This window comes from Lacerta agilis, chromosome 13, assembly GCF_009819535.1.
Source record: "Lacerta agilis isolate rLacAgi1 chromosome 13, rLacAgi1.pri, whole genome shotgun sequence".
NCBI classification, from domain to species: Eukaryota; Metazoa; Chordata; class Lepidosauria; order Squamata; family Lacertidae; genus Lacerta; species Lacerta agilis.
Window position 1 is genome coordinate 24,900,230 of NC_046324.1, and position 19,837 is coordinate 24,920,066.

General features: G+C 43.9%; 1 protein-coding gene across 1 annotated transcript in view; it reads left to right on the top strand.

Annotated features, from left to right (window-relative positions):
- IQCH (IQ motif containing H) overlaps positions 1 to 19,837 on the top strand; it is an 83,873-nt gene that overhangs the window by 60,130 nt on the left and 3,906 nt on the right. Inside the window, exon 18 of the mRNA XM_033167649.1 lies at positions 15,382 to 15,546. Within this exon, the coding sequence (XP_033023540.1) occupies positions 15,382 to 15,546 (165 nt within the window). The remainder of the gene's footprint in view (positions 1 to 15,381; positions 15,547 to 19,837) is intronic.

Genomic DNA, 19,837 nt, shown 5'->3' on the forward strand with positions numbered 1-19,837 from the left:
CTTCCTGCTCTGTTATTATTCCCATCAGCTCCTCTTTCCTTTTTGTTTCCACTCAGTTGTTCTACCTTGCAATTTCCTGCATTTCCCAGCTTGTGCCACAACTTTAGCATTAGTTAAGCTGAGTCCCCCCCCCAACTTAATTAGATATAGAGGCAATTAATGATGCCATCTGTCTTGTTGTGAGAGAGAGAGATTACACCAAAGATTGTGCTTCTGAAAGCATTATTTTTTGGCAAACTAGAAATCCTATTAGACTTGTTCGAACACTCTCACACTAATTTCCCAGTTCCCATTTTAGATCAGTAGCTCAAAGGCTCAAATAAATTCTCTGGAACTTACTGTACACTTAGGCATCCTTCCGGAGTTGTACTATACAGAAAGTAACCAATGATCTATGCTTGTTTTGCTAAATCTAAAAATTAAATATATCATTAAACATCTGTTACCAGTACAGTCAAAGAGTAGTTAAATATCTTAAAATTGCAAAAAAAACCTGTCATAGTGATATGAGTCTTTTGCATAAACGCAGCTGTTTAGGCAACAGAAAGTGGCCAGATTTTTACTGGGTGCTCACAACTTTGAAATAAGAAAAAAATGAGTCCCTCACATTTGGGCATAGGTGACAAATACCTGCATCTGTCTGGCTTGATTGTGCAAGCAGTTGCTTGGAGAGGCAATATTATTAGGTACCACCACCACCAGTGAAGCAGCCGTGGGCTGGATTCAGGAGGACCCCCAGGCATTTATGTGTTTCCTTAGCCAGCGAAGAGTGAAAGAGGTGGGCAGACTGAGAGGTCACCCCAGAGTCCAGGTGGCTCATGCAAGCAAGCCAAGCCACATGGAAAATAATCTTTACAACCTTCACCACCCAATGCTCAGTGGCATGCAGGCAGCTTCAGCTGGGGGCACTGTTATACAGTGGTTCCGCTCCTTCCTCCTGTGCCATGTTCAGAAAGTAGTGGTGGGGGATGAGTGTTCAGACCCCTGGGCTCTCACTTGTGGGGTGCCTCAGGGTTCCATCCTCTCCCCCATGCTTTTTAATATCTATATGAAGCCGCTGGGAGAGATCATCAGGGGGTTTGGGCTGGGTGTTCATCAGTATGCGGATGATACCCAGCTCTACCTCTCTTTCAAATCAGAACCAGTGAAGGCGGTGAAGGTCCTGTGTGAGTGCCTGGAGGCGGTTGGAGGATGGATGGCAGCTAACAGATTGAGGTTGAATCCTGACAAGACAGAAGTACTGTTTTGGGGGGATGGGGTGGGCGGGTGTGGGGGACTCCCTGGTCGTGAATGGGGTAACACTGCCCCTGAAGGACCAGGTGCATAGCCTGGGAGTCATTTTGGACTCACATATATCCATGGAGGCACAGGTTAATTCTGTGTCCATCTGGTACGCAGGCTGAGACCCTACCTGCCTGCAGACTGTCTCGCCAGAGTGGTGCACGCTCTGGTTATCTCCCGCTTGGACTACTGCAATGCGCTCCATGTGGGGCTACCTTTGAAGGTGACCCAGAAACTGCAATTAATCCAGAATGCGGCAGCTAGACTGGTGACTGGGAGTGGCCGCCGGGACCACATAACACCGGTCCTGAGAGATCTACATTGGCTCCCAGTACGTTTCTGAGCACAATTCAAAGTGTTGGTGCTGACCTTTAAAGCCCTAAACTGCCTCGGTCCTGTATACCTGAAGGAGCATCTCCATCCCCATCGTTCAGCCCCGACACTGAGATCCAGCACCAAGGGCCTTCTGGCGGTTCCCTCACTGCGAGAAGCAAAGGTACAGGGAACCAGGCAGAGGGCCTTCCCGGTAGTGGCGCCTGCCCTGTGGAACACCCTCCCATCAGAGGTCAAAAGAGATAGACAACTACCAGACATTTAGAGGACATCTGAAGGCAGCCCTGTTTAGGGAAGTTTTTAATCTGTGATATTTCAATGTATTTTTATATTTGTTGGAAGCCGCCCAGGGTGCCTTGGGAGACCCAGCCAGATGGGTGAGGTTCAAATAAATTATTATTATTATTATTATTATTATTATTATTATTATTATTATTCCCTGGAGCAACGCTGCCTAGGAACTGCCTCCTTTGACCTTCCTGCAGGGCTGCAGCAACTGCCTTACCCTGCCATCCTCAGGAGCTGGTCAAGAACCAGCCATATGAGACTTAAAAGCTGCACCATCGGTTCAGGTGCTAGAGACCCTGGGGTTTGCATATCATGTGCAAAGCAGCTGCTTAGGGTCTCACAATGTCTTGAAATGGCTCTGATTTGCAAATGGAATGGTTAGAAAGAGAACAGGGGTCAATGAAAAAGACCCTAGTGACATCATGGAAATTTGGATCAAGTGGAATTGAAGGGTTTTTAGTACACCAGTGCAAAGTTACTGAAATAACACACACACACACACACACACACACACACACACACAGTTTTTTTGCCTGGTTTCCACATTACTTTGAGCAGTGTATTGTTGCTTGCCTGCCTCCAAACCACTTAGGATAAGATGTTTAACTTCTATCCACTTGGCTGAGATGAATCCACTCAAGGGAGTCTAGAAATTGGGACTGTATTCCACATGAATTGACTCTTGGCCCAGACTGAATGTGTGCACAGTAAAGTAGTTGTGTGTCTGGGTTCAATTGGGGAGGGGGTCAGGCTTCTGGGCCATAGTTTGCTGGTTGTCAGCAATCTGCAGGTAGTGGCACATTCCCAGGTCACATTCTAGAAATATTAGGCAAAGGTCAGAAGGCAAGTACAGTCCCAAAGGTTCCAAGTGAAAGCAAGATGATCCAAAGCAAGTCTTGTCCAAAAACCTACAAAGGCAGACTCTTCTTCTCCAGTACGATGAAGTGATTAGAAGGCTGGGGCTTTGTAGGGCCTGATGGACAGGAATTGGTTCTTGGGGCCTAGATGGCCTAGATGGCACAAGTACAGAGGCTAAGTACAGAGCTTAGCCTGCGAGGCTTTTGGTGAAACAAAACACTGGCATTGTAGGAGGAAAGGCATTTGAGCCTGACTGATTCAGGGGCACCCAGCCATCACCTGTCATGGGTTGGCGGAGTCAGGATGATGAGGACAGCCCATAACACCACCTGACATGACTGGGGGCATGGAGCATGGGGGGCATGTGAAAAGGTAATCAGGTCTCTTGGTGACTTCATCTTCTAGCCTTTAGGTTCTAAACACGTGCAAATCTCATAGTCAATCTCGCTGCTTCTGTGTAAATTGAGGCCTATTCAGTGTTAGTACCTTAGTAATTTCAGTGGGCCTACTCTGAGTAGGACTTAGAGGGCAACATTCATATGTTTGCAGGAACCAAGCCATGTGTGTCTGGGTTTTCTGATAAGCTATGTATGCCCCTGTTGTTCTCTGAAGAGCAACAAAACCTCCACCATCATTCAGTGATGGACCATATTCCAAGCATATATTTAATATCCATTTTACACAAGGAACCACACCATAGGCACTGGGCGTTTCCTGAGCATTAACTGACCAGCTGGAAGAGTTATTATGGCCTAGATCAATGTGTCGTGTGTTCTCCTTTCCAGCAGTTAAAATCCGTTTTATTGATTCGTTAGAGCCCAAGGCTTGTGTTGTTCATACATCAGGTAGAGAGCTGACTGGTTAATTTTCTTAGGTTTTGAGGAGAATTCCACTGTTGCAAAATTTATATTCAGATATAAAATGTATCTTGTCTCAAATGTGTGTCCTGGAGACATTCCTCAATTGTTGAGGAGAAAAGATTATGGAATTTAGCCTCTAGGCAGGAATAACACACCTACATTGCCCTGGTTGCCCTGGCGGGGAAGTGTGAAAGTAAGGGAACCCGCTTTGGTGCTAGTTTCTTCCTCCTGGACTGAGTGAGTATCCAGATTTCAAAAGAGAAGGAGATTATGGGCAGGTTACAAAACAATAGTGGCACTTCACTTGAAATACAGTGCAGAAAACATGCTGCTGCTTGATTGCTGTGGTCACATTGATAGCCTTTCGATTAAACTGCTGTAATGTGCTGTACGCAGAGCTACCCTTATGCCTGGTTCAGAAACTGCAGCTAGTACAAAATGCTGCTACTAGGTTGATTAGTGGGACACCCACCTGTACATATTACACTGGTGTTGAAAGATCTGCACTAGCTGTCAGCTGCTGAGCCAAGTTAAAGGTTTTGTTGTTGACATTTAAAGGCCTAAACTAGAGATGCAGAACCTCGGACCTGAGGGCCAAATCCTGCCTTCCAGGCCTCACCATCTCGCCTTTGAGATTCTCCCCAGGCCACATTCCTCACCGAAGGGTAGGGAGGGGTATGTGGAAGTTTACGTAGGAACCAGCCTAGAACACAAAGGTAAAATGCATGTTCATTGCTCTTCCCACTTTTGCCTCTGACCCTGCCCTGGCATGTGGCCCTTGGGAGGTTCCCTAGAAGGGAATGTGGCCCTCAGGCTGCAAAAAGGTTCCCCAGAAACAACTGGGGACCGGGATAACTAGCAGCCTCTCCCCCACCCCACAACCCCAATACAGACCAAACCCACCTTTAAGATCTTCCCAGGAGACCCTGTTGGTTTATAGCATGGCCTGTGGGTTATCACTTTGTGATAATATGGAAGTGTGCCTTCCTGTTGACAGCACCCACCCTCTGGAGTGCCCTCCCTCGGGGAATTTGCGAGGAAGGGACATCAGTGACCTCGAAGCACCTCTTTTTAAAAATGCAATTTCGCCAAGCTTTCCTGGACTCTTGATTCTTAATTATTATTATTATTTTGTTTGGTACAGTTCTTGGTTTTGTTTGTAAGGCACATCTGTGCTTTGCTTTCATCTCATTTTAAGGAAATTTTATTGAACGTCATGATATTTTAGAGCAAACTGCTTATAAATGTTCATTGAAGTGATCGGATTTTCTTTCAATAAATGGGAAGGCAATTCGCTCCTTGTTTGTTTGGTGGTCATGGCAAGGAAAAGCTAGTCTGCAGAAAGCCAAAGGTGGCTTTGAGAAAATGCAAAGGAAAACGTCTTATTGAAATAAAACACTTTATTGGTCTGCAGGGTCAATATGCGGAAAAATAAAGAGGACCCTGATAGCTCTTGATTGGCACACGGCAGTTCCCCTCCTTTCCAGGACTTTCCCTTTCATTCCAGTAGGGGGAGCCACGCCCTATGCATCTGTCCCTTCTGCACACAGGATGCTGACCCTTCCGTTGTAGTGAATGGGAGAGCCCTTGTGAGCTCCCTGGTGCGCATGTGAGGTTCTCTCCATCCAGCTTTGTGTGCTTACAGCTCTTTTATTTATGCCCTGTGCTTTAAGCTGATTTCCCAAACAAATTATCTCTGATTATTTAGCTGAGAAAAAACGGCTTTCCACGAAGTTTAATCTGCACTAAGTTAATAATACCTATTTGAATCTGTTATTTCATTGATTAAAAGCTAGGAGGGGAAATGCCTTTTAACTGGTTTAGCAAACAGTCCTAGAAATTACCCAAATAACCTATTGACTGAGATAATGTAATCAGCTCAGAGGAGCTGGTGAGTATGCAGCTCTCCCCACCACCACCACCCCACCCATAGCACATCATCATAATGATTTAAGGGACTCAAAAGTTTTGATGCACTGAACAAAACCAACCCTAAAGCAAAAGCAAGCAAATCAAAATCTTAAGTGAAAGCAGCCCAGAAAACAGAACAGAGACCTTGTTACGAGGGAGGCAAGTGCCCTTTAACTGCTGTTTTTGCTTGCTTGTCAAGATCTATATTCTCGAGTCCTGGTTTTATAAGCACTTTGTTTTTCACAAGTGCTATAAAGGCAGAAGCAGGGTCTACTGAGAGACAAATGGCGTAATGGAAGTTATTGTTGAAAACAGAACATTTTGTAAAACATATAAACCTTCATTATAAACATATCTCCAGTGGGATGTAGCCTATGTCAAAGGAATGCCTCAAAATATCATAGGTGACTTTAATTATGTAATTGGAGGGGGGATGTAATAGAAAGGCCCAGACACTTTGTGGTTTAGCAACACAGAGCAATTCCTGCTGGAGCTTTCCCTGTAGTTTCCAATCTAACCCACAGAGAACTCTATTGGATGATGAGTTTTCAAGCCAATTAAGGGCAGCAGGCACAATCCTGCAGGAACCGCTCCTGTGCAGATGCCTTCCCTTCAGCAGAGTTTGCACTGGGGCACAGCAGTGGTTCAACAATGTGCTCTGGAATGTAAAGGTTTTCAAGAAAATATCGTTAAAATTCGGGTATTGAATTAACAAACTGAGTTAAGTGCCAGGATCCCATGAGCACAGAGAAAGAGAAGGATGTGACAAGTGAGCACAGGATTTAGCTTCCCAAGAGTGTCAGCTTTTGGTTTTGGGTTCTTGTTTTTAATGTAACACGTTTCTAGGACACGTTTGAAGTGTGTGAATGATGTTTGCTAAAATAGCCCATGTCTAAGGAGCAGCTGAGTCAGATTTCCAACAGTTGTAGGCGGGGCCTCTGTGTTCAGCATTGCACCTCCCCATGATGAGTAAAATTGAAACAAATTATGCAAAACAAAACAAAATATGTGAGTTTGCTCAATCAGAAAAGTCAGGTGTTCCTGGTGCAGAATTTGTATTTTCTGAATGCAGAATTTTAGGGTGGTTTAGCATGGTGCAAAAAAAAAAAACCCTCTGAAGATACCTCCAGGTATCCTTTCCATTGTGCATTCATGATTATTTGTGCTTATGATGCTATCGGGACAATTATAAGCAATCCTGATTTCAATTGTATTTGTGCTTGCTAAAGCTATGGGGTCATCGTATTGCTTCTTTCCCAACCAGTTCATGTCCTGTAACTTCCTGCTGAAACACCACCAAAGTTCTGGTTGTGTTATTTATTGTCCTACTACTATTGTGCTATATACAGCCCCTCCAAACAGCAAAACAGGTAATGTGGTAGCATTTGGGAAGCATTACAGAGCAACTAATAAAGCAGAATAAGTTCACCACTGATGCAATACTATGGTGTCAAGAACATGGTAAAGAATATACCTGTAATAAAACACCAGTCTGGAGAGACACTGGAATTCTAGGCAGAACATGTGCAACCAACCTAGCAAAAAGCATTCTGGATTTCACCAAGGCAGCCAGAATTTCTGTAATGCATCGTGGGGGTGTTGGAGCCACTGTAGTCACCCTCAGTTCTGCTCCTTGCTAGTTTTGGAGTAGCATTAACTCGTTCCAGATGCCACCTGGACAGTGTTTAGTCTTCAAATGAGGAAATCTGAATTGCAACCTTTCAAAAAACAACTGCCAAGACGTCTAGATTCACTGTCCTGTAGAATAGCTGCATTGATCTCCCATGTTGGAAAGTTATGAATTGCAGAGCCTGGAGATAGAACTCTATAACACCTCGTTGAACATGAGAGGAAAAGAGCGAGCCCATATGGCTGCTGTGAAATGAAACCAAGTCATTTTTCCTCCGCCACCCCCCCCATCTCAGAATTCTTTGAACATTGCCCTAGAAAATTGGAAAAGGGAGAAGTAGCTGATGTAATTTATTTGAACTTTCAAGCTGCCTTTAACTAAGTCCCTCACAAGGAAACGAAAGGAGTCACCGGGTGAAGGATGGAGCACTTCAGAGACAGGGAAATGGCTGAGAGACAACAAAGAGGGAGGCTGCACAGTCAATTTTCGACATAACACGATCCAAAGCACCTTCTTCTCAAAGGCTGCGTTCTGGGACTGACACTATTAATAAGCGTCTCAGTGGAAAAGGAGGCAAATGGTCACTTGGCTGCAGTCCTCTGCCCCGATAAAAAATAAATCTGAAAATCACACTTGCCTGGCCCTTCTTCACGTGTGGAAGTCAACCTGTGTAGACTCCATGGGCTTCTTCTGTATGTTGGGCTGGCCTTGTGAATGGTTCCAGTGCACGGCCAGAGAAGCTCACTTGTTAATGTTTTCCCAGAAGCAATGAGTCAGGGTTTGGGGGTTGTTTTTTAAGGGAGTTGGCCTTTTCACCCAAATCTATTATTTGTTTTTATTTCATATATCTGCTTTTTTACCCTGCCTTTTCAGGGTACATATACTCTCACAAGGCAGCTTGCATGTGCACTAACAAAACAGGGGAAGAAAGCTTAGAAATTGCAAGAGAATAATGAGGAACCGCAATGGAGCAGTGGAAGCCTTCAAGAAGAGAACCATATGCACGGACAAATATTTGCTTTCTAATTTCGCAGTCACACTTCCTGCCACTGAAGAGACAATCTGCTTTGCAACCTGCATCCCAGTTTGCCTCTTCGGCACTGGAAATACTGCAATGAAATTCAGAAGCAAATCTCCACTTGCATACTGTACATCCATACCTTTTGGATGCTGGCCACAGCCTCTTTAGTGAACCATGCATCTTCATCTGCGTTGTTTCAAAGCAATTTTTTTCAACCTCCTCTGTACTACCGTTTTTTTGGCTGCTACATGCTTTTTAAATTGGAGGGATTCTACCTATTACCACTAGATGGCAATCAAATAAGATAACAGTCTTCAATCCTGGCTAAAATATTCAGTCCCGTTGTGAATTTTAACCATAATAAAGAGAGCTCTCTTCTGAGAAACCCGACTTGCATTAATATTTTACTAATTGGCATTTTTACAGTGTCATCCAGCCACTTCTTCTTTTTTTTTTTAAAGGCAGGTGTACTCTGTATAATAATGTAGAAGTCAATATCAGAGGCAGAAAGAAACAATTAAACCGGGGGAAGAAAAGCGATAATTTAGTAACTGTTTAAGAATTTATGCTTCCTTGCCCTTCTCACGTTTTAAAACTGAAACATTTTTATGGCAGCTGTAAAGAATGACACAATAACTGTGACTTTATTCACTCACCATGCCTTCATTTTGCAGTCTCCACACCCCACACCCGATGGCTTGGGTTTTGATTTTGCTGACAACCTGAGATCCTGCCCACCACCATGTCCTGTATTAAATAACCCCATGTGGGAATTTCAAAGTAGCCAGTCGCACCCTCATTGATTACATACCCAAATCCCACAAGGAAGGCTGGAGAAGTAGGAGGAAGGAGGGCTGGAGGAGCGTGGCTGGGAAGAGCGGTAGCTCAGTGGCAGAACATCTGTCTTGCATGCAGATGCTCCCAAGTTCAATCCCCAGCAGCATCTCCCTGCAAGCCTGGGAGATACTCCTGTCTGAAACCCTGGAGAGCTACAAACCATACTGAGCTTGGTGGACCATTGGTCTCACTCTGTATAAGGCAACTTCCTATGGTTCTTGCCTTATAAACAGCTATGGCTGACTAGCAGAAGCATCCCAAGCAACTGCAACAAAATTAATTGGGCTCTAGTGGTGCAGGACATACACTGCCTAGGTCTCTTGCAGTAGTGCAGAGGTCCTGCCCACCTCTCAGGACAAGCAGGGCAGCCCCTTTTTGTAGGAAAATGTCTCAACAGGCTCTGGCCTCTATGGGAGTTGAAAACATCTGGAGGTGGCTAGCAAATGTTTGCTTCACACCATTATCATTTATTGATTTAGCAGCTCCTTTGGGACTGTTTACTAGATAAGAGGAGAAACACATTGCTTGCCAAAGCAGAGAGTTTGTCAAAAGTTGCACAGTGAGCAAGGAAAGGCAAGCTGGTGGTCATGGGCGATAAGAGAACAGCCTAATAAGTGGTTGCCTTGGGAAGGCTTTGCAATTTTAAGGAAGTAGCTAGCCCCTAGAAGAAGGACTAGAAGCAGAATGGATGAAGGTGGTGCCGAGGATATAATTGCAGCCCAAAGAGTTTTCAACACAAACATATTTGAGCCTGGAGTTCATAGCGGGTGTGATGGATGCCAGCACAGAGACTTAAGGAGAAGAGTGATGGGGTCGTAGCAATGGGAGAGAAATATTATTTTAGCAGAAGCACTCTGCTTAAGGCATCCCAAGATCAATATCTTGCCCCCTGTTTGCTGGATTTCCACCCCTGCCCCCAGGAAATGAAAATGTCTCCATTAACCAAGAGGCTAGTAGGATTCCATTCACATCTGTTTGCCTACCTTTCCATATCTCATAACATAAGCACACCACTACCTGTATGTTGAACTATTGAAAACAATTCAGTTCTGTGAACAACAAAGTGAGCACTAGGCAGCAAGGCACTGTGGCGGTGGGATAATTGTGCAAGCCTGAAGCTCATAGATACAGGTTTGGTCAGGAGGGTCTACCCACCCACCAGCAAAGAGAAGTCATGGGCTTGCTGACTTAACATAATGGGGCCCCATCTGCTATGCTGGACCTCTACTTTGTGATGAGATGTCAACCACTAGCAGCTGAGACTGGCACTCTGCTACCTTTGCTACTTCTCACTATGCAGGTGGGGGGACTGTTCCATTTATATCCATGATCTCTGTAAAAGCGCATGGCGGCGGCAGAGCTGACCTTCATTAAAATCTTAAAATCTGCAATATGTGCAAACTAAATGGATTTGGCCCTATTTCTGCTCAGTTGGCATAGTTTATTGTGCTTCTGCTAGAGATGTAAGAATTGCCTTTCCTGGATTGGATCAGAGGCCAGCTGGGTTAACCAGAAAGTGAGGTGTGATTCAGGCAAAGGTATACATAATTGCTGTAATTCCCTGCAATGATCAGAAGCTGTCGCTGAACGTGGATGCTCTGTTCTTGGATATCATGGTGCAATGGTTAGTGCTGGAGATCTAGCTTCAGATCCCCAAGCAGCAAGGATGCTTCCTGTGTGACCTTGGGCCTGCCCCCAATTCTCAGCCTAGCCTACCTTGTCAGGTTGTTGTGAGGATAAAAACAGGAAATCCTTGGAGGAAAGGCAGGATAAAAATGTAATTAATAAACCTGCATTTCCCAGAATTGAGCTAGTGCTTTTAGTTTAGCTAAAGAGTTTTTCAAAGTGGAAACATAGACAGAAAACAACAAATCAGGACAATAGTCCCAACCCAGAGAGAGAAGCAGGGTCACAATACAAATAGTGCATTCAAAATGAACAGTCCAGACAAAACTATGCATTAAATAAGATTATTTTTCCAAAATTATAAACGAGCCAAGATATATTCTTGTTAACATAGGAAATAAACAGAAGCCACACACTGAGAAAGAGGTCGCTAGATAATCTAGCTCAGTGGGTTAATTTCTCTAGAAGGGCAAAATGCCAAATCTTGCAGAATCAGTTTTGTAGACAGCAAAGGTCTGGGGAATGCCAGTGTTGTGCAATTTCCATGTTGCAACTAATAAGAAGGCAGTAAGTTCCTAGACCCTGCTCTTCCCTATATATCATTAAGAGGAACAAGTTTGGGGAAACAAACCATCTTGGAAATCTCCCCCAAATGGGCTTTAGTACCGCCATCATATCAGTCTGGTGGCAAAGAATTCCTTAAAGCTGGAATGATTGTGGGGAAAGAAGCAAGGAATGCGCATGGGAGCCCTGCTCAGCTTCCCACTGTCTTCTGAGATTGTCCACACATTTTAACAAAGTGGGCTGTGAACTAGGCATCACATTTGCACTGCCATGGTTGTGCATGACGCAGGGAGTGTTGGATAAGAGCAGTTCCCCCATGGCACTAAGTGGAAATTAGAGATGGTTTGTCATGAATCATTCTGCTCGTGGGGGAGAATAGGACACCCCACATTTCTGGCTTCCTAAGTGCAAGGGACAAAACGAAACAAAAATGCTTCCTTTCTTCACCGTTTCCATTTGTGAGTTCTAGAATCCAAACTGGGCTATGGGAAGCCACAGTCCACAGGCAATGTTTCAGGCTTCATCACTTCTAGTTCTAGAACTGGACTAGAAAACTAAGGAGCATATCAAGAGGGAAAGGGTCTAGAAAACAGTGGCAAGCTTTGAAGAAGGGTATATTCACAAGGTGGGCGCTTATCCCCACACATACTGTTTAAAAAAGAGGCACTGATTTATGGCTTAACTTAAAGGGTGGTTCCAATCAAATAAATAAACAGACCCAGGTAGCTCATCTAAGCTTCTGCAGCATGCTAAGCCAGGACTAGAGAAGGGCCTTCATTTCTCCACAGAGCAAATCTGAAGATGTGGGCAAGGGTGGAAGTAAAGAATTATAACTGGCAAATCTTCCTACTGAAATGTACCAAAGAATACTGGCCATCAGCATCCAATTTGCATTTTCCTCCATGCAGTGGGAAATATTTAAGTTGACAAATAGGATATTTAACCGCGCAACAGATACTTGGCAGTTCGTTATTAACAACTGTTACTGATGTGATTTATTTGCTGTTATAAAAAGGGCATTATTTTGTGAATATGATTCAGAAATTAGCTCCAGTTTAGCAAGAGGCCTTGACTGCCTGACCTCTTAATAGCCTTATAATGATGCCATTTACCATTCAGTGGCTTATTCAAGTCATTGTGTGCAAGATTTGTTCCGAAGGACTGATGTTCACAGATCAGACTGGTGTGTAGATGGCTCACAGGGAACGGGGGAGAACTCTGGGGCCACATATGTTGCCAGGGCCACCTGCACTAATAGGAGTTAGGAAAAGGCAGGTGTGGGGGGATGCCTTTTCTTCAGTTCCCTTTGCAGGCCACCCCTAGTATTATTCCTCTACCACCCCCCACTACCACCCCCGTCCAGGTACTCATGCTTTGCCCATGTAAGTGTCATTAGAACTGTGGTGGTTTGGGGGGGAGGGGGGAAGAATAGAAATTCCATAATATTACTTTGACAGAAGCAGAACTTTCTGGCCAGTTGGACAGTTACGGTAAGTCAAAGTATCTGTTACTCCTTTGCCCTTACTGCTCCACACTAGTGCTCCCCCTGTTTCCTTGCCCAATATTCTCGGCTTGCCCAAAACACAGATAGACCTTTCCTTAAAGAAGCTAGACTGCTTGCTGTCATTCTGTCACTGACATCTTTACTCTGAACAGTTGGAATACTGATGGACATTCCATGATGTAATGATAGGCAAACTACAGCCAGTGTTTAGCCTATTTTAGAACTCTCTGAAGCACTTTTGGATCATGGGCCCAGTTGGAAGATGCATCTTGGGTATCTCTTCTAGCTTGGGTGTCTCATGTGACATCTTTGCCCACGTGGCTGTTCTGTGGCCCCTCCCACATTGATGGCTGGCATGCTCTGCATTTGGCCCTCTACTCTTCTTTCTGTATACATTACCCCCCTGGGTAGCCTCATCACTTCTCATGGTTTTCAATGCCACCTACAAGTTCCTAGTGCTACCTCTCCATCCATATCATTTGCCATCCATCCAATCCTCCATCTCCAGTTACCTTTCTGATATGTCTGCTTGGGTGCATCAGCATTGTCTCAAGCTCCATGTGTCCATACAAAATTTATCCCATTTTCTCCCATTTCTCCTTGTTCCCACTCCTTATCCATTAGCATCACCATCCACCCTGTTGATCAGGTTAAAGCCTTGGCTTTCTATTATCTTTCCTTGGACCCACAAATGCAATCTGTTGCCAAATCATGCCACTTCTCTCTCTACAATGTGACAAATCACAGCCCTTTGCCGTCCGTATCCTCAGCAAAATATCTGCTCCGTGCCCTCTGTAGCTCTCATCTTCATGGCTGCAAACTTTCTTCTCTCTGGGGTCTCCTATTGCCTCACCTACTGTGGTCTCACTCACCTGTACCCATCACTCTGCAGCCAGCTTTATTTGCCTCGTTTGTTGCTCTGAATATGTCACATGGGAAAGGACTTCAGCTCAGTGGGCAGAGCTTCTGCTTTGCATGCAGAAGGTCCCAGGTTCAATCCCTGGTACCTAGTGGTAGGGCTGATAATGTTCTCTGCCTGAGGCCCTGGAGAGCCATTGTTAGTCAGTGTAGACAATAATGAGCAAGATGGACCAGTGGTCTGACTCAGTCTAAAGCAACTTCCTATGATCCTATGGCTCTTCTCCTTAAACTCCTTCACTACTTCCTGCCCAGTCCCAGATCCTGCATAAGCTTCATGGCTTACCTTCAAAACCCTCCATCAGCTTCTTCCTGCACCCCACCTACCAAAATCTCTGTTCTTACATCTAGTAACATCCCTTCTTCCCGTGATCTTTACTTAACCATCTGCACTACCCAAAGCTATCCAAATGTCCCCATTCTGCTCTCTGAAATGACTCCATCCCTTCCTCCTTGCTGCTGCTGATGCCTGGAATTGCCCTCCCCTCCCTCCCCTCCCTCCCTCTCCTCAATGCTTACCTTTCCTAGAAATCTTTGGAGCACCCTCCTAGTAACAATATCATCATGTAACTAAGCCAAAGTACAGGCACTTGAAATCAACACATATTCTCCCCTGCCTCCATTACCTCCCATTTGTTTTTCTTCTGTGTCTGTTTTATATTGTAAGCCCCCTGAGATAGGGATCTGTCAAACCTGTTCTTTACAAAGTGCTGTGTACATAGATGGTGCTATATATAAATAAGTACTGTAAATAAAAAAAATACTTCGGTTTCTCCCCAGAATAATTTGTCTCAGTTGTGTATCTTATCTGTCTTGCCCAGTTTCTTAAATTCTGCCCTTGCTCCCTAATGTATAACTGAAATCAGATAATAACTTTCTTTAATTTTTTCTCAGTTGCATAGTTCTGTCCGATTGTAGAACTGAGATATGGCTTGCATCCCAAAGCTGTCTCCGGGGCAAGTTAGCTTCAGAGCTCCTGTAAATATATATATTTATAGTCTACCTAGCAGGATTGTAGATGCTTTGCTGTTGCTGACTGGTGCATTAGCACATCACAGTTAATGCTGGTGGAATTGATCACATATGTGCTCACAAGCAAGTGCTTGGCTTTGCATGCATAAACAGCAGTGACACTATGTTTCTCCATCTTTGAGTACATTTCTGCTGGGCTGTGGTCCATAGGCACATGAGGCCACCTTGCTGAAGCTAAGCAAGTCTGGATCTGGTCAGTGCCTAGATGGGAAACTGCCTAGAACCACATGTGTGCTGGACAGAGGGACACCTCCACTTAATCTAGACCCACTCCAGCATGGAAAATCAGGGGATTGGATTGCTCTGTTAGTCAGGGCAACCATCCCTGACCTTCTGGCCTCCAGATTTTTTGGACTCCCAACTTCCATCAGCCCCATCCAGTATGGCAAATGGATAGATGCAATGAGAGGGGCAGTCTAGAGCATCTGGAGGGCACCAGCTTGGGGGTGGTTGGGTTATGAGCCAATGGGAGGGAACTAATATGAGACATGTTTACAAACAGTTAAAAAAATTCAGAACAATTAGTCCATCTTATTGAGTTACTTGCAGCTGCTGCTCTACCATAAAGATTATTTTAACTTTGAAATAGTGATGTCTGTTTCTCAGCCTAGAAGAGGAGGTGGATTGTGCAGTTAACTGTCAGAAAGCAAATGTCTATTCCTTTACATGAGTGCTGCCACAAAAGTTTTCCTTACTTTTCTTTTTCTGCTGTCATTAGGTATGGGCAATAGACCTGGACCTGCACTATAGCGATCATCTGGCTTTGACACAGGTCTTGCTGTATGTTACAAACGGAACACTGGATTGCAAGTTAAGCCGCTTTGAATGCCAGGTCATTCCAAGTAAACCAAAAAGCCGCCGCCCCCCTAAGGAACCAGGCCAGGTAAGTGATGAGTAACCCAAGTGACCTCCTACTAGCCACTGTGTTGGAAAATAATTGCTTGGGAGCCAGAACAGGATTGGCTACCCATCTGCTCCATTGCACTGGTGTCCTGAGCCACCCTGTGGCATTCAGTAAGGCGGATCAATGCTACTATGTTTGTTTATTTGTTTGTCTCACAGTTCCAGCCTGTGGAATCATAGAATCATAAAATCTTAGAGTTGGGAGGGACCCCAAGTGCCATCTAGTCCATCCCCCCATAACGCAGGAATCATTTCAGATCTTAATTCTGTCTTCTATGGTGTTAGCTACTCCGCCCAGTTTTTCCCATCATCTGTAGATTTAATAAGCATACCCTTCTATATCCTCACACAAAGTATCGTTTTAGAATATTGAAGGACACTGGGCATAGGATAGAATGCTTTGGCTCTCCACTGAATACCTCTCTCCAGGTAGACACAGACCCATTAATGAGCACTCACTGGGTACAGTTGCTCAAGCAGTTGTAGATTCACCTAACAATATTATCCAGCACATATTTTACCATCTGGTTAACAAGTAAAAAATGGGAGATCTTGTCCTATGCTCCACTGAAAGCGAAATATACTATGCCCATGCCGTTTCTATGATCTACCAAACTAGTAACTACCCAAAAATGATATAAGGTTGGTCCGGCACGACTTATTCTTGAGAAACCCTTGTTGGCCACTGGTAATCATTGCATTATTTTCTATGCTCACAGGATGACTACTTATTAATCTGTTTGAGATTTCCCCCCACTATCTGTGTCAGGCTGCTAGAACTCTACTTACCCAGATGGGCCTTTCCTCCCTCTTGGAAGATATGAACAATATTTGCCCATCTCCAGCCTTCTGGCACCTCACCTGTTCTTGAAGAATTTTCAGAGACTGCAGACAGTGGTTCTAAAATAACACCTACAGGTTCCTTCAGCATTCTGGGATGTCATTCTCCTTGCCCTGGAGACTTTAGGCCATTTAAAGTAGCTAGGTGTTCTTAATCCAACTTCTTACCTACTCCTGCCATTGATCTTCTCCTCGCCACAAAGGGAACATGTTTGCATTTTTTGAACTGGTGTTTAACTCCAGTAGTAGAAATGGGAACCTGCTATCTACAGAAAAATTAACTCAGATTTGTCTTTTTTAAACCTGCCTTAGGGGTGGAACCCTCTCATTTTTATGCTTGGTCAGAGTGGTCCAGAAGCCTCTTCTTATCCATCTACAGATAGAGATTTTATGTCATCCGAAAAGTGTCAGAGCTTTGTAATTTAGAGGTTAATGAGCTTCTGATCTATTGTTCTTGTCACACCACTACTTTGAGTTGGAGAGGAGTAAATTACATATGATTAGTCCCAGTAGTACATGTTTTAGAAATGAAAAGTAATCAAGTAGCAACTTTTTAATTAAAATTCTGTCAGGATTAACGTAAATTTGTCACTCCCAGCCTATAATCCCCCCTTTTTTATTCCTTCAAATCTTGCTTACCTAGCAGTCAGCGGCAACAAAAAGAGGACTAGTGTGTCAGAGATATCTTTTAAAGAACCGAGAGAAATAAACAGGAGACAAATCTTTTTACAGCGCATGATCTGTAATGAATGATTAAGTAAAAACACTTTATGTGAAATTATGATGTTAATAATGCTTCCGTCCCCGCGAATTTATTACACATTCACCAGGCTGCTCGCTTTGATTTTGATAAAATGGAGCGGTGACCGAGTGCGAGTGATGATTTTTATTTTTAGAATTCTCCTTTGCAAGAGCAAATTTCCTAGATACTGCTGCTACTGTAATTATGTACAAAACCAATCACTCATTATACTTAGGATACATTATCTTCGAGACAGATGAGGCTAAATAAGCAAGACATTAATAATTCATCCGGCAGTTCATTATGCATGTGTTTGCCTGCTTTGTAGCTGAAATAAGCACCTCATCAAACTGATGCCTGCGCTTAAACAATAGTTCTGTGTTATTGCCGCCACATTCAAGTTTACGCTTGTTAAACTGCTACTTGGATTATTTTATCAAGCATTCATTCATTTATTTTATTTGTGGCCTTCTGTTGCCAAAAGGAATTTCTGAGAGCTTTGGTTACCTGATTGGACAATGAATACTCTTAGATCTCCAAGTATTCTCAGCCAAGGTTGGGTTACCCCTTGTGCTAAATGCGCTTCAGGCTAGGACCCCAGCCAAATTGTGGCCCCTGCTGCTCCCGGCGGCTGCCAGCATTCTTGTAATATTTGTGCATGTGAGCAAAAGTCTGCCTGCAATTTCACTTTGGGAACCATGGCAGGCAAAACTGGGGAACTGAGTGCCACTGGGAATAGCAATGGCATGCAACAGATCACAGCTCCCAGAGCAGCAGATTGGAGAGGGGATGAGGCTGGCCTGCCAGTGCCACCACCACAGTTTTCATGCCTTAGGTCTGAGGGTTAGACTAAAAAGCATCTCAGGTCTCTGAAGTTTTTTCATTTTGATCATTAACATTCTAATGCAACTCAAGTAAGTTTGTACAGAACATCAAGGAAGCCCATTAAGAAGAAATAACATGCATGCAAATTCTACTAAGCTTCCTCCATTGTTCTTGTGTATTACTGCATGCACCCCACTGAAATTAAAACACTTTGGTGAATCGGCTCTGAAATGACTTGGCAAATATCACACACAGTGGTCGAAACACCTTTGTTCTTCTGCCACCACTTTCTTCTAGAAATGGAACACAGTTTTGCTTGCAGTTATTATTTACCTCTTTATTGAAACTGCCCAATCAATAGCACTTTGCTAAGAAATAAAAGAAGGTGAGAAAACACATCTTGGGCAAAAATTCCATATCGATCTGAGCATTTTGCTTTCAGTTCCAGCCAGTGCAGCACTGTTAAGGAAACAACTATTTAAAGAGTTCCTAAGCTCTTAAGATCATGCTTTTAAAGTATATCCCAGAAAACTTAAATGAAAAACAATTTCTGTAATGTGTCACGTTCACCCAAGGGCATCACTTTAAAAAATGCCAAACATTGCATCAGGAGAAGCCCCAGCAAGTCAAAAGCAAAATCACAGAGAATGTTCATATACAGTGGTACCTCAGGTTACAAATGCTTCAGGTTATAAACGCTTCAGGTTACAGACTCCACTAACCCGGAAGTAGTACCTCGGGTTAAGAACTTTACTTCAGGATGAGAACAGAAATTGCGCGGCAGGGGTGCGGTGGCAGCAGGAGGCCCCATTAGCTAAAGTGGTACCTCAGGTTAAGAACAGTTTCAGGTTAAGAACGGACCTCCAGAACAAATTAAGTTCTTAACCAGAGGTACCACTGTATTATAATTGCATGAGAGCCAGTATGGCAACCTTTGTCAGGCTGGTGCCCTCCACATGTTTTGAACTACAACTCCCAACATCCCTAACTAGCATGGCATATAATACTACAGCACATCTACTGGTGACCCCTCTAGAAATTTAAAGAAATTTAGCTTTCAAAATTTGCAGAATTGGATTCATAGGATCCAACTGCTAGGGGCCAAGGTCCCTTTGCTACCACCCAATGAAATATTTGAGGGAGCCTCCCTTCCCCCAAGTTGATGGCATTGCCATTCAAATGATGTGTGTGCACCACATCTTGTGATTGATTATGCAGGGTGGGACTCCCCCCCCCCAATATTTTATTCAAGTTGGCACCCCAGATTGAATCTCTCGTGAATTTCCAGACTGCATAGACATTTCTCAGAATAATTAATTTGCTTCAATAAAGTAAAGACTATTCAGTTGATTATATTTATCTTGTGGGTTTGGTGTTTTCAGATACTATTGTAACACATTTTTAAATTTATCTATGCCATTCCGATGGCTGTATGCTTTCTCTTTTAAGCCGTTTAACACAATCAGTTATTGCAGTTTTAAAACTGCTTAATGGATCCTAATTCCTCCATTTTTATCGCGGAGGACTAGATATTGTAACTGTAGAGCTGCGCCCATCCCCCTGCCCATGCCCACAGGCAGTCACTGCTTGGGGTCCACCCCTTGATGTGCACCTTGTTGTCTACAGAGGCCCTAGCTGCCACCATTTTCAGTTTTCACTTGTTATGTATATGAAGCTATTTACCTTCGCTGAGGCACCGTGGGAGGGCTGTGTCCATAGAAAATAATAATAATAATAATAATGTGTTGTTTAGTCATATAGTCGTGTCTGACTCTTCGTGACCCCATGGACCAGAGCACGCCAGGCACTCCTTTCTTCCACTGCCCCCCGCAGTTTGGTCAGACTCATGTTGGTAGCTTTGAGA